The 14636-nt window shown below is 47.3% G+C and overlaps 1 protein-coding gene across 3 annotated transcripts in view; it reads left to right on the top strand.

The window, feature by feature from the left end:
• The first annotated feature begins 6763 nt into the window (after positions 1–6763).
• jam2 (junctional adhesion molecule 2) overlaps positions 6764–14636 on the top strand; it is a 45099-nt gene continuing 37226 nt past the window's right edge. The window contains exon 1 of one of the 3 annotated variants that reach the window (XM_033032402.1): positions 6764–7019. In XM_033032402.1, coding sequence (XP_032888293.1) covers positions 6971–7019 — 49 coding nt within the window. In that variant the 5' untranslated portion in view covers positions 6764–6970. The remainder of the gene's footprint in view (positions 7020–14636) is intronic. The other 2 variants (XM_033032400.1, XM_033032401.1) reach the window with 2 other exon arrangements.

Genomic DNA, 14636 nt, shown 5'->3' with positions numbered 1-14636 from the left:
GGGGGGGGGGGGGGGGCACTTCCCTTCCCTCCAATCCAGTGTCTGTCCCACCAGCTACAAAGAATTTGTGCTTCATCTGTCTCTTTTAAAATAAGTGTCAAGGACTGACGACATTCTGACTGCAATCCAGCCGCACGTTTCTCCATTGTTCTGTTCTCAGACAGTGTGTCATGGTTCACTGGGCAGGGAGGGGGATGGGAGAGGCTGATATTTTCCAATCGGGGGGGGAAACGCAGAGGGAGTTACACGATGTGTGTGGGAAGGAACTGCAGATGCTGGTTTACACCGAAGATGGACATCAAATGCTGGAGTAACTCAGCGGGACAGGCAGCATCTCTGGAGAGAAAGGATGGGTGACGTTTCGGGTCTCCAGATTTGAGGGAGGACATTCTTGCTATTGAGGGAGTGCAGCGTAGGTTCACGAGGTTTATTCCCGGGATGGCGGGACTGTCATATGTTGATGGAGTGGAGCGGTTGGGCTTGTATACACTGGAGTTTAGAAGGATGAGAGGAGAGCAACAGAGGATGTACTTCCTGCGGCAGCTGAGGAAGCACAATCTGCCACAGGCAATGATGGTCCACTTCTACACGGCCATCGTAGAGTCTGTCCTCACCTTCTCCATCATGGTCTGGTTTGGCTCAACCACCAAGCACGACATCCGGAGGCTGCAGCGAATCGTCCGATCAGCTGAGAAAGTTGTTGGCTGCAACCTTCCCTCCATTGACGAACAAGGGCCAGGAAGTGAGCGAGTAAGACCATCTCTGACCCCTCTCACCCTGGCCACAAACTCTTCGAATCACTTCCCTCTGGAAGGCGACTCCGGACTGTCAAAGCTGCCACAGCCAGACATAAAAACAGCTTTTTTCCACATTTGGTAGCTCTACTCAATAACCAAATATCTGTAGCCTCCTTTTATTTAATTCACATGTTTAATCAATAATGTATTATTATTAATGTTTTATGTATCATTCCTAACTGTCACTGTATGTCATGTTGTTACTTGTGGGCGGAGCACCAAGGCAAATTCCTTGTATGTGAATACTTGGCCAATAAACTTATTCATTCATTCATTCATTCATGTTATTGAAACATAAGATTATTAATGGTTTGGACACACTAGAGGCAGGAAATATGTTCCCGATGTTTGGGGAGTCCAGAACCAGGGGCCACTGTTTAAGAATAAGGGTTCAGAGATGGCCTTAGTAAGACCATCTCTGACCCATTAAGGGGTAGGTCATTTAGAATGGAGATGAGGAAAAACTTTTTTCACACAGAGAGGTTGTGAATCTGTGGAATTCTCTGCCTCAGAAGACAGTGGAGGCCAATTCTCTGGATGCTTTCAAGAGAGAGTTAGATAGAGCTCTTAAAGATAGCGGAGTCGGGATATGGGGAGAAGGCAGGAACGGGGAACTGATTGTGGATGATCAGCCATGATCACAGTGAATGGCGGTGCAGGCTCGAAGGGCCGAATGGCCTACTCCTGAACCTTATTGTCTATTGTCGAGAGAGACAGTCTGAAGAAGGGTCTCGAGCTGAAACGTCACCCATTTCATCTCTCCAGAAATGCTGCCTGTCCCCGCTGAGTTCCTCCAGCATTTTGTGTCCATCTTGGGAGTCATAGAATACTTCTGTTCTTCTGCCTGACTTGCAATGATTGCCAGCTTTAATTTTCCTTGCTATTTTCATTCCGAGAATTAAATCTATCCATCCCACCGAATCTTCCATGCAGAGTTTTGGAGCACAGAGTGACAGTTTTTGAGTACAGTGTGGAAACAGGCCCTTCTGCCCAGCCTGTCAACACTGACCAACTTGCCCCATCTACACTAGTCCCACCTGCCTGCGCTTGGTCCATATCCCTCCAAACCTGTCCTATCCATGTACCTGTCTAAATGTTTCTCAAACGTTATGATAGTCCCAGCCTCAACTAGCTCCTCCGGCAGCTCGCTCCATACACCCACCACCCCTTGTGGAAAAAAGTTACCCCCTCACATTCCTATTAAATCTTTCCCCCTCACCTCTGTCCTGAAGTTCCTGCCTACTCGAGCGGCCCACTGGTGCAGTGGGTAGAGCCGCTGCCTCACGGCACCAGGGTCCCAGGTTCGATCCTGATCACGGGTGTTAGCTGTGTGGAGTGTGCACACTCGTTCCATACACCCACCACCCTCTGAGTGAAAAAGTTTACCCCTCTGGTTCCTATTAAATCTCCCCTCCCTCCCCCACCTTAAACCTCTTGTCCTCGATTCCCCTGCTCTGAGCATAGAAGCTCTGTGCATCTACACGGTCTATTCCTTTCATGATTTTGTACACTATTGCATGAAGTTAAAAGCAAAACTAATTTTCATCGTCTTTTCATCTGACATTCCTTCCAAGGAAGCCAACACACGCCTTCCGGTATCCTGTTTTGTTGCATCTTCTAATCTAAAGGATTATAATAATCCATGTGCCTATCAAAAAGCCACTTAAATGCCACTATCACATCTGCCACAATTACCACCACCTCCGTCCACAGATGCTGCCTGACCCGCTGAGTTCATCCAGCCCCCTGGGACTTTGTTTTATGCCTTCTGTTCGTACAGAGCATTGAATATAGAAGTTAGGACAGGAGTCGGCAACCTTGTTCTGCATGGGGGCCAGGACCCATGTCTGTGAGTGGATGGCGGGCCACATCCATCGCCATTGTGTGACACTTGGTGTTGTTTTTCGCAGTTGTTGTCACGTGTTTTGCAATTCGTTTTCTGCAGTTCCCAGGTCCCTCGCGTGCCCCGGGCTGGCTGTAGTTCCCAGGTCCCTCGCGTGCCCCGGGCTGGCTGTAGTGCCCAGGTCACCTACATGCCCCGGGACTAGCTGCAATTCCCAGGTCGCCTACGTACCCTGGGCTGGCTGTAGTGCCCAGGTCACCTACATGCCCCGGGTCTAGCTGCAGTTCCCAGGTCAGCTCGCGTCCCCGGGACTGGCTGCAGTTCCCAGGTCTTCTTCTTGCGTATGGCGTGCACAGCCTAAAGTTGTAAGACAACTTGTTCTGTTTGATCTTCTTTTTGTGCACTTCAAGTTGATTGCATTTGTTGAAACAGGGTGGACCACGTGAAGGTTGCAATCTCCCACCCCCGCAGGTCGCTAAAACTAATTGAGAAAAAATACGCCTGCGGGCCAGATGATTTCGGGTTACGGGCCGGATCCGGCCCGTGGGCGGTAGGTTGCCGACCCCTGTGTTAGGCGGTCATGTTGCAGTGGTATAAGCTTCAGTTCAGTTCAATTTTATGTTATTGTCAAGTGTAACGAGGTACAGTGAAAAGCTTTTTGTTGCGTGCTAACCAGCCAGCAGAAAGACAACACATGATTACATTCGAGCCATTTACAGTGTACAGATACATGATAAGTGAATAACGTTTAACATGATAAGTGAATAACGGGCCGCGGAGTTTGAACCGGCCCGTTCGCGGAGCTCGGTTGAGCCGCGGGACTGACTTACCATCACCCGGCGGGGTCACAACATCGGAGGCCTGGATCGCCTCAACGCAGAGGGAGAACAAGGAGGGAAGAGACAGAGACTTTAAGACTTTTGCCTCCATCACAGTGAGGAGGTGCCTGGTGAACTCACTGTGGTGGATGTTAAATTTGGGTTTATTGTGTGTTTTTGTTATTTTTATTATATGTTTGACTGCAGGCAACAAAATTTCGTTCAGACCGAAAGATCTGAATGACAATAAAGGACACTTTGACTTTAGTGCAAGATAAAGCCAGTGAAGTCTGGTCAAGGATAGTACGAGGTAGATAGTAGTTTCGGACCACTCTCTAGTTGGTGATGGGATGGTTCAGTTGCCTGGTGACAGCTGTGAAGAAACTGTCTCTGAATCTGGAGGTCACACTTCTGTACCTTTTGCATGATGGGAGAGGGGAGAAGAGGGAATAGTATTGAGTGTGGAGGTTGGGAGGCCATGTTGCAGCTGTATAAGACGTTGGGGAGCCGCATTTAGAGTACTGTGTTCAGTTCTGGTCACCATGTTAGAGGAAAGAATGTTGTCATGCTGGAAAGGGTGCAGAGAAGATTTACCAAGACGTTGCCAGGACTCGAGGGTCTGAGCTATAGGGAGAGGTTGAGCAGGCTGGGACTCTGTTCCTTGGAGCGCAGGAGTATGAGGGGTAAACATATAGAGTTTGTACAAAACAATGAGAGGAATAGATCGGGTAGACGCACAGAGTCTTGCCCAGAGTAGGAGAATTGAGAACCAGAGGACATAGGTTTAAGGTGAGGGGGGAAAGATTTAATAGGAATGCAAAGGGTAACTTTTTCATGCAAAGGGTGGTGGGTGTTTAGAACGAGTTGCCGGAGGAGATAGTTGAGGCTGGGACTATCGCAATGTTTAAGAAGCAATTAGGCAAGTACATGGATAGGACAGATTTGGAGGGAGGTGGGTGGGACTAGTGTAGCTGGGACATGTTTTTTTGTTTGTTTTTTTTATTTATTTTATTAGAAGTTAGTACAATACAAAACAATACAGTGGGACCTAATTTTAGGTGCCAACTATGTCATAATGTAATTATACATTCTATGTACAACCTCTAGTTTTATGTTTTTGAAAAGGAAATAAGAAAGACAAGAAGAAGGGGAAAAAAAAACACACAATTGGAGAAGAGAAAAAGAGGAAAAATAGATAGTAGAAAATAGAAAAACGTGAAGTGTGTGTATAAGAAAAGAAAAAGTGGAAAGTAGAAATAGGAGCAAAAGACCCTTAAAAGAGAAATTTTCAAATCTTTATTCGGAGATGTAGATCTATCCACGACCTGACCTGAAATCAGCAATTTTATGGTACCGCTGCATCACATGATTCCAAAAAGTCGATGAAAGGGGACCAACTCTTTAAGAATTGGTCATATTTATCTATTAGTCGGAGTCTCATTTCTTCAAGGCGTGCTATGTCCATCATATTCCTAATCCACATTTTAACAGTTGGAATAGCTGTATTTTTCCAAAATTTAAGTATCAATTTCTTTCCAATTATTAACCCATAATTAAAAAAACTTTTTGGTCCTTATTTAAATTGATATCTTCTACTATTATTCCAAATATAATCCATTCCGTATTAGGTTCTATTCTTGACTTGAAAAGCTTTGTAAATATATCAAATATATCGCTCCAAAATTTATTCAACTTTATACATCCTACAAATGAATGTGTTATATTAGCATTTTGAAACAAACATTTATCGCATCTGAGAGAAACGTTTGGGTAAAATTTATTCAACCTCGTTTTTGAATAATATAGTCTATGTAATAATTTAAATTGAATTAAATTATGTCTTTCATTAATGGAACAATTATGTGTGTTCATCAGATACTTTTCCCATCTATCCTTCGGGATCTTTCTCATTAGTTCATGTTCCCAATCTTCTCTTAGTGCCTCTGTTGAGGGTAATTCTCTATTTAATATATTATTATAAAAGTATGATATTAGTTTTTGTGAATCAGCCTTAATATTCATTGCTTCTTCTAAAGGGTCTAAAAATATAATTTGAAATCTGTGTGTATATTTCTTCATAAAGTCACATATCTGTATATATTTGAAATATTGATTATCCTTCAGTTTAAATTTTAATTTTAATTGTTGAAATGATAACAATTTGCCCAATTCATACATATCTCCTACTTTCCTAATCCCCAGTCTATCCCATTGTTTATATGTTTTATCGATAAGAGATGGTTTGAATGCAGGGTTGTTCAATAGTGGGGTTAGTACTGATAGATTATTTAATTTCAAGGATAATTTTATTTGTTTCCAAATTCTTATTGTATTGTGAATAATTGGGTTCTTCTTATATATTATACTATTCAATTTTATCGGTGAGAACAAGATCGTTCCTATATCGTACGGGAAACACTCCTCTTTCTCCATTCTTATCCACTCCGCTGGTGAGTGGAACTATCCAACCAGTACATTATGTTCTTAATATGCACTGCCCAGTAGTAATATGTAAAGTTAGGTAATGATAAGCCCCCAACTTCTTTAGGTGTATACAAATGCTTTCGTTGAATTCTGTGTGCTCTGTAATCCCATATAAAATTAGTGATAGTAGAATCTAGTTTTTTTAAAAAATATTTTGGAATATATATTGGGATCGCTTGAAACAAATATATTAATTGTGGTAAGAAAGTCATTTTTATAGCGCTAATTCTACCTATCAATGAGACTAGTGTAGCTGGGACATGTTGACCAGTATGGGCAAGCTGGGCCGAACGGCCTGTTTCCACACTATAAGACTCTATGACTCTAGATGGTTAGCATGAACGTGGCGGGTCGAAGGGTCCCCTTGCGCGACTACACGTGGAAACAGGCCCTTCGGCCCAACTTGCCCACACCTGCCAACATGTCCCAGCTACACTAGTTCCACCTGCATGCGCTTAGTCCATATCCCTCCAAACCTGTCCTATCCATGTTTCTGAAACGTTGCGACCGTCCCTGCCTCAACTACCTCCTCTGGAAGCTCGACCCGAAGCGTCGCCTATTCCTTCTCTCCATAGATGCTGCCTCACCCGCTGAGTTTCTCCAGCATTTTTTGTCTATCATAATAATCATACTTTATTAGCCAAGTATGTTTCGCAACATACCAGGAATTGTCCTATGTCCCAGGCAGAATTAGGAAATTCTAACTTGGAGCAAGCAAGCAGGACAGCATATGTAAGCATAGTACACTGTGAACAATATAATAATAATCATCATAAACGAGAGACACAAAAAAAAAACTAACTCGGGCGTTAGGACCCAGGACGAGCCTGGGTTAAATTCGAGGACTGGTTAGCGGAGAGAGATTGAGTCTGGGATCGTGTGTGAAGCGAAGCAGTGGCGATCAAAGATACTTTGGTGGCGACAGAGGGACATCGAGCTTCGTCCCTCCCTCCCTCCCGCAGCTCTGCAAAGAGGGTGTGTGTTTCGGGAAGAGAAAAAGTTAGGCAGAAACTTTCTCTGTGCTAGGGATGGCGCCCCTGGTCGCCTTCCTCCTGTCCTTAAACCTACTGGAGCTGAGTAAGTAACTGTTTTTTGTGTGTGTTTGTATGTGTGTCTTGAAACCAATGAAAAAAGTTTCGCCAAACTTTTGCCAACTTTTCGCCAACTCTTTCTTTGTTGTTTCAGCCCGGTGGCCTTTGTCAAATATTTTCCACTGCTATCCTGGGGGGGGGGAATGGGGTGGGGTAGAGTGTAGAGGAGAGAATGAAAGAAAGAAACAGGAAAGAAAGAAAGAAAGAAAGGGGAAAAAAATTAAGTCACCGCCATTCCTTTTGTGCAAAAAAGATTGTGTTGCCGGAGGAGAAAAAAAATGTGACCCCTGAAGTTTTTGTTGACTTCTATTTAAATTCCCACTCCTCCTCCTCCCAAAATCAGAGAGATACAGACGCTATTTTCTCCCTCTCTCCTTCTCCCTCCTCCCTGGCTATTTTTGGGCCAAGAAGCTTTGAACAACAGTCCACTTGGTTCCAGCACTAAAACTTTTGTCATGGTTTTTTTCCCTTTTTTAAAAAAAAAATGTATTTTCCCAAAATTGCTGATGTGGGATTTAAATTGTGTGTGTGTGTATGTGGGTAGCGGTGCTTGTGAAAAGAAACGACATGGAAAATTCTGGAAGCCTTGCCAATGGTTCTGGAGATGATGGGTTGCACCCCCCCCCCCCCCCATTTTTTAAATCAGGGTAGTCGCCTCATTGAGTGAGTGAGTGTGTGACCTCATTGAGTGAGTGTGTGGACAAGACTCTGGTGTTGGGTATCTGGGGTTTGGGGGGGAGGGGAGGGGGGATGGGTGGGTCTGTGGCTCTGGTCATTCTCAGGGAAGGAGATAAAACCGTGACATTGGCAGGGAACAGCAGTGAATTATGTGCACAGGCTCCATCCAGTCTTTTAGCTTCCTCAATAACAAGCTGATTGTGATGGAGAGAGCTTCAAGCCCTTTCAAAATGAATTCAGTGCCTTATTGAAAAGTCCAAGAACAACTCGACTGAATCGTGGAGAGTTCTTTCTTTAGTGTGTTTTTGTTGTTGTTTTTTTTACACAACTTCCCATTAAATATCTTTGTTCGGTGTCATCTGATTCTCTTTCCAGCCTGTTTTTAAACTCGGGGATTTGTTTTTTGACTTCGTTTTAAAAAGGCCCCAGTCTCGGGGGTTAAACCGATGGGTTGTATAGAACAGTACAACACGTCAAGTCAAGTCAAGGGAGTTTATTGTCATGTGTCCCGGATAGGACAATGAAATTCTTGCTTTGCTTCAGCACAACATGATATATAGTAGGCATGAGTACAGAACATATCAGTGTGTCCATATACCATTATATAAATATATACACATGTCATTAAATAAGCAGATAAAGTGCAAATAACCAGATAATAGGCTATTAATGTTCAGAGATTTGTTTCAGTTGAGTTTAATAGCCTGATGGCTGTGGTTATTGCTGAACCTGGACGTTGCAGTCTTCAGTCTTCAGTCTTCAGGCTGAAGGTGGAGGGGAGATGAGTGAGTGGCCAGGATGGTGTGGGTCCTTGATGATGCTGCCAGCTTTTTTGAGGCAGCGACTACGATAGATTCCCTCGATGGTAGGGAGGTCAGAGCCGATGATGGACTGGGCAGTGTTTACTACTTTTTGTAGTCTTTTCCGCTCCAGGGCGCTCGTTGCCGAACAAAGCCACGATGCAACCGGTCAACAGGCCCCCCGTGTGTGTGTGTGCGCACGGCATGGTGGAGCAGCGGGTAGAGCCGCTGCCTCACGGCACCAGCGACCCCCGGCTTTGATTCTGACCTCGGCTGCTGCCTGTATGTGTGTGATGTGGCTTGGTTCGGCAACTTGAGCGCCCAGGAGCAGAAAAGACGACAAAAAGTAGTAACCGCCCGCGGGGGGGGGGGGGCTCAAACGTGTGGAGTACTTGTGGTTGAGCAAGCCCCCGCTCAGCCGGAAGTATTCATCGCACCCAGGCGCCGTAATCCATCCCGGGAGCCGGTCCCACACAATTTGAGCTGCATTTCCTCCAAACCCTTCATCTCCCTCCGAGATGCAGAGAGGCGTGTCCTGTACAGGCTCCTCCTCCACACCCTGCACTTCCTAGTCCACCGTCCAGACACCAAGTGGCGGTCGGTGTTGCCTTCCGGCCGCGAGGGGGGGCCCCGGTGGGGGTCCCTCTACGCAGGGATTCTCCCCCTCTACATTGGGGACCTGGGGTGGAGGGTATTGCACCGAGGTGTTCCCTGCAACCTGTTTCTCTCGCGCTTCACAGACTCGCCAGCCGCCTGCCACTTATGCGGGCTGGAAGAGTCTGTGTACCACGTGTACATGGAGTGCGTGAGGCTGCAGCCACTGTTTGAATATCTAAAGGGGCTGCTCCTTGCCTTCTGGCTGCATTTTTCACCCACCATCATCATCTTTGGACACCCTGTGCGTAGGGGAGAGAGTGGGGCTGAAGATGTCCTGGTCGGGTTGATGCGCCTGGGCCTGGCCAAGCTGGCCATCCGCGAGTCACGGCGCCAGGCGGTGGAGGGCTCTACCCGAGCCGGGCCTGCCCCTTTTCCGGGGATACGTCCGTGCCCGGGTGCGGTTAGAAAGGGAATACGCCCTGTCTACGGGCACCCTGGGGGAGTTCCGGGACCGCTGGGCTCCGCAGGGTGTTGAATGTATCCTCAATAAGGATTGTATCATAATTGTATATCAGTTTATTATGGATATATGTTTGTATTGTATTATGGTGGTGGGTTCTGGCTTGTTTTATTGTAGTGTCAATATTGTTTTTTAATAAATATTTTGAAAATAAAAAAATAAAAAAAATAATTTAAAAAAAAGTAGTAAACACTGCCCAGTCCATCATCGGCTCTGACCTCCCTTCCATCGAGGGGATCTACCACAGTCGCTGCCTCAAAAAGGCTGGCAGCATCATCAAGGACCCACACCATCCTGGCCACACACTCATCTCCCTGCTACCTTCAGGTAGAAGATACAGGAGCCTGAAGACAGCAACGTCCAGGTTCAGAAATAGCTACTTCCCCACAGCCATCAGGCTATTAAACTCAACTCAAACAAAACTCTGAACATTAATAGCGCATTATCTGTTTATTTGCACTTTATCTGTTTATTTTTTCATGTGTGTATATATTTATATAATGGTATATGGACACACTGATCTGTTCTGTAATCATGCCTACTATATTCTATTTTGCTGAAGCAAAGCAAGAATTGCATTGTCCTATCTGGGACACATGTGCCGCACCAAGAGGTTTATAAAATCACAGCTAGGATGAACGCAAAGAGTCTTTTACCTTAGAACCATAAGCCAGGGTACTGTTCGATTCACCTCTACCCCATTGTGGACATTGGACTTGGTCTATGGAACTGGCTACAATGCTGAGAACTATCTTCTTTGCTCAATTGCACTTGAGTTTGACTTGACTGTATGTATGGCAGGGGTCGGTAACCTTGTTCTGCATAGGGCCCAGGACGCATGTCTGTGAGCGGATGGCGGGCCACGTCCATCATGTGTACACGTGGATCCCACCCCCATCCCGCGTCGGATGGCAGGCATCAAATCACGTGTTCACGTGGATCCCGCCCTTTTGAGGACGCCACCCGGAGCGCTGGCCCCTAGTTACGGGCGCTCACCAACATGATGCGCCTACGGACCGATGCCTTGGCTCTGTCCTGAAGGCGGTGGCTCAAATACTCACACTCACATGTCCCCGGCCTATTGACAACCCCGATCCCGACAGTGAAGCCCAGGCACAGAAGGTGCGCGGCCGTGCCGGCGGCTTTGCGCAGGATGCGGTACGGCCAGAACTCAGTGCTCGGCAGCTCCGCAATTGCGGCCGCCAGCGCAGGCCTCCTTGCGTCACCGCGCCTGGGCACCGCGGCCTCGGGCCTGGGAGGTACCGTAGATGACGGAAGTCTGGGGGCCAGATGATTGCGGAAACAAAACACGCCTGCGGGCCGGATGATTTCGGATTACAGGCCGCATTCGGCCCGGGGGCCGTAGGTTGCCGACCCCTGATGTATGGTCTATCTGATTTGTTGGACAGCAGGCAGTTTTTCACTGTACCTCGATAGATGGGACCACAACAAACCTGAACCTGATTGAAAGACACAGCATGGAAAAAAATCCCTTTGACCCACAAGGTCCACATCGTCCATCGATCACCCAATTGCACTAGTTCATTGTGCTACCACTTTCACATTGACTCCCTTACTCATTAGGGTGGCACGGTGGCGCAGCGGTAGAGCTCCTGCCTTACTGTACCAGAGACCCGGGTTCAATCGTGACTACGGGTGTTGTCTGTACGGAGTTTGTACATTCTCCCCGTGACCTGGGTGGGTTTTCTCCGAGATCTTCAGTTTCCTCCCACACTCCAAAGACGTACATGTTTTTAGGTTAGTTGGCTTGGTGTAAAATGTAGGATTTTGTAGGATAGTGTTAATGTGCGGGGATCGCTGGACGGCGTGGACTCAGTGGGCCGAAGGGCCTGTATCCGTGCTGTTTCTCTAAACTAAACCAAACTAAACTAAACAATAAAGGCCAGTTAAGTAAGTAAGTAAGTAAGTTTATTGGCCAAGTATTCACATACAAGGAATTTGTCTTGGTGCTCCGCCCACAAGTAACAACATGACATACATAGAAACATAGAAACATAGAAATTAGGTGCAGGAGTAGGCCATTCGGCCCTTCGAGCCTGCACCGCCATTCAATATGATCATGGCTGATCATCCAACTCAGTATCCCGTACCTGCCTTCTCTCCATACCCTCTGATCCCCTTAGCCACAAGGGCCACATCTAACTCCCTCTTAAATATAGCCAATGAACTGGCCTCGACTACCCTCTGTGGCAGAGAGTTCCAGAGATTCACCACTCTCTGTGTGAAAAAAGTTCTTCTCATCTCGGTTTTAAAGGATTTCTCCCTTATCCTTAAGCTGTGACCCCTTGTCCTGGACTTCCCCAACATCGGGAGCAATCTTCCTGCATCTAGCCTGTCCAACCCCTTAAGAATTTTATAAGTTTCTATAAGATCCCCTCTCAATCTCCTAAATTCTAGAGAGTATAAACCAAGTCTATCCAGTCTTTCTTCATAAGACAGTCCTGACATCCCAGGAATCAGTCTGGTACAGTGACAGTTACGAATGACTCAGAAAACACTAAACATTAATAATAATAAAACATTAATGATAAAACACCATTGATCAAGCATGTGAACCAACAAAATACCAGATCAAAGGGAGGCTATTGATTTTTGGCTGTTGAGTAGAGCAACTACTCGTGGATAAAAGCTGTTTTTATGTCTGGCTGTGGCAGCTTTGACAATCCGGAGTCGCCTTCCAGAGGGAAGTGATTCAAAGAGTTTGTGGCCAAGGTGAGAGGGGTCAGAGATGATCTTGCCCGCTGGCTTCTGTTCCTTGCAGTGTACAGTTCGTCAATGGAGGGAAGGTTGCAGCCAATAACCTTCTCTGCTGATCGGACGATTCGCTGCAGCCTCCAGGTATCGTGCTTGGTGGCTGAGCCAAACCAGACCTACAAACCCGCCCGTGTTGTGGATGCGGGAGGAAAACGGAGCACCTGAAGGAAACCCAGGAGGTCGATCCTGACTACCAGCGATCACCCGTACACTAGTTCTATCCCGCACGCTTTCACATCCACTCCCTACTGCAATTTTACAGCAGCCAATTAACCTACAAACCCACACATCTTTGGAGTGTGGGAGGAAACCAGAGCACCAAGAGAAAACCCACGCTGTCACAGGGAGAACGTGCAAACCACACACGCACACACACACACACGCGCGCGCGATCGAACACGGTTCTTTGGTGCTGTGAGGCTAGGATTGCCAACTTTTTCACTGTCAAATAAGGGACAAAAGGTCAAAATTCAGGACAAATTTCCAACGGCAATTCATTGACCGACTCGGCCGTGGCTGGGTGAATGATGAGTTGGCCCGGGTGCTGGACTGCACACAAAGCCCAGCCGGCAGGCCAGCTGAGGAGTTTTGGCCCGGACGATGTCGCGCGCAAAGTCCAGCACCCCATCCAACTCGTGAACCGATGATCGGCCATGAGAAGGAGGGGTGGTGGTGGTGTCGGCGGTAAGCGAAGGTCCGAAGGTCGGACAGCTGGCCGGGCTGCCTACCGACGGGGCCACGGGCGAGGCTCTGCTGCTGCACTCCATGGGCTGCACTACGTCGGGACGGGTGAGGCGGGGCCGGACGCGGCGCTCCGACCAGACAGTCCCCTCGACCCGAGTAGTAGCAGTCAAATACGGGACAAGGGCGGTCCCGTACGGGACAAACCAATTTAGCCCAATATACGGGATGTCCCGGCTAATACGGGACAGTTGGCAACCGTACCCGCTATGCCACCCATGACTAACATGATGACCAACATGACCTTGCTACATCAGACCCCCAGCTGGATACAGAGTAAATAGAGCCTCACCCACGACTAGTGTCGTTCACTGGTGTCTGTGAACTGCCAGTGTGGAAAAAGGAACTACAGATGCTGGTTTGTACCGAAGATAGACACAAAGGCCTGGATAGAGTGGATGTGGAAAGTGTTTAAGAAGGAAATGCAAATGCTGGAAATATCGAAGGTAGACAATAATGCTGGAGAAACTCAGCGGGTGCAGCAGCATCTATGGAGCGAAGGAGGTAGGCAACGTTTCGGGCCGAAACCCTTGGGTTTCGGCCCAAAACGTTGCCTACCTCCTTCGCTCCATAGATGCTGCTGCACCCACTGAGTTTCTCCAGCATTTTTGTGTACCGTGGATATGGAAAGGATGTTTCCACTAGTGGGAGAGTCTCGGACCAGAGGTCATGGCCTCAGAATTAAAGGATGTTCCTTTCGGAAGGAGTTGAAGTCAATTATGGGTGGCACTGTGGCACTGTGGCGCAGTTGGTAGAGCTGCTGCCTCCAAGTCACTGGCAGCTAGCTGTCTGAGGAAGGAGATGAGGAGGAATTTCTTTAGCCAGAGGGTGGTGAATCTGTGGAATTCTTTGGCCGTCAATGGATATTTTTAAGGCAGAGATAGATCGATTCTTGATTAGTGCGGGTGTCAGGGATTACGGGGAGAAGGCGGGAGAATGGGATTAGGAGGGAGAGATAGATCAGCCGTGATTGAACGGCGGAGTAGACTTGATGGGCCGAATGGCCTAATTCTGCCCCTATCACTTATGAACATGAAAGTGCTGGCGTCACATAGCAGGATAGGCAGCGTCTCTCTGGAGAACATGGATAGGTGACGTTTCGGGTTGGCACCCTTCTTCAGACAGCTGCCAGTGGCTTGGAGGCAGCAGCTCCACCAACTTTGCCACCCATAATTGACCACTGATTTCTTCACCCAGGTTTAGTTGTGTGGCATGGGCATCCTTGGCCAGGACTGTGTTGATAAACCATCACTAATTGCCCTTGAATAGGGCAGCGTCATCATCTTGAACATCTTGACCAAGGTTCGATCCCGACTACGGGTGCTGTCTGTATGGAGTTTGCACGTTCTCCCCGTGGCCTGCTTGGGTTTCCACCAACACTCCAAAGACGTACAGGTTTGTGTGTTCATTGGCTTCTGTAAAATTGTAAATAGTCGCTAGTGAGTAGGATAGCGCGAGTGCACGGGGTGATCGCTGGTTGGAACGTACTCGG

The sequence above is a fragment of the Amblyraja radiata genome, chromosome 14 (assembly GCF_010909765.2).
Source record: "Amblyraja radiata isolate CabotCenter1 chromosome 14, sAmbRad1.1.pri, whole genome shotgun sequence".
Taxonomy (NCBI): Eukaryota; Metazoa; Chordata; class Chondrichthyes; order Rajiformes; family Rajidae; genus Amblyraja; species Amblyraja radiata.
Note: the sequence above shows the minus strand (reverse complement) of the source record. Positions and strands in the feature narration are given on the sequence as shown.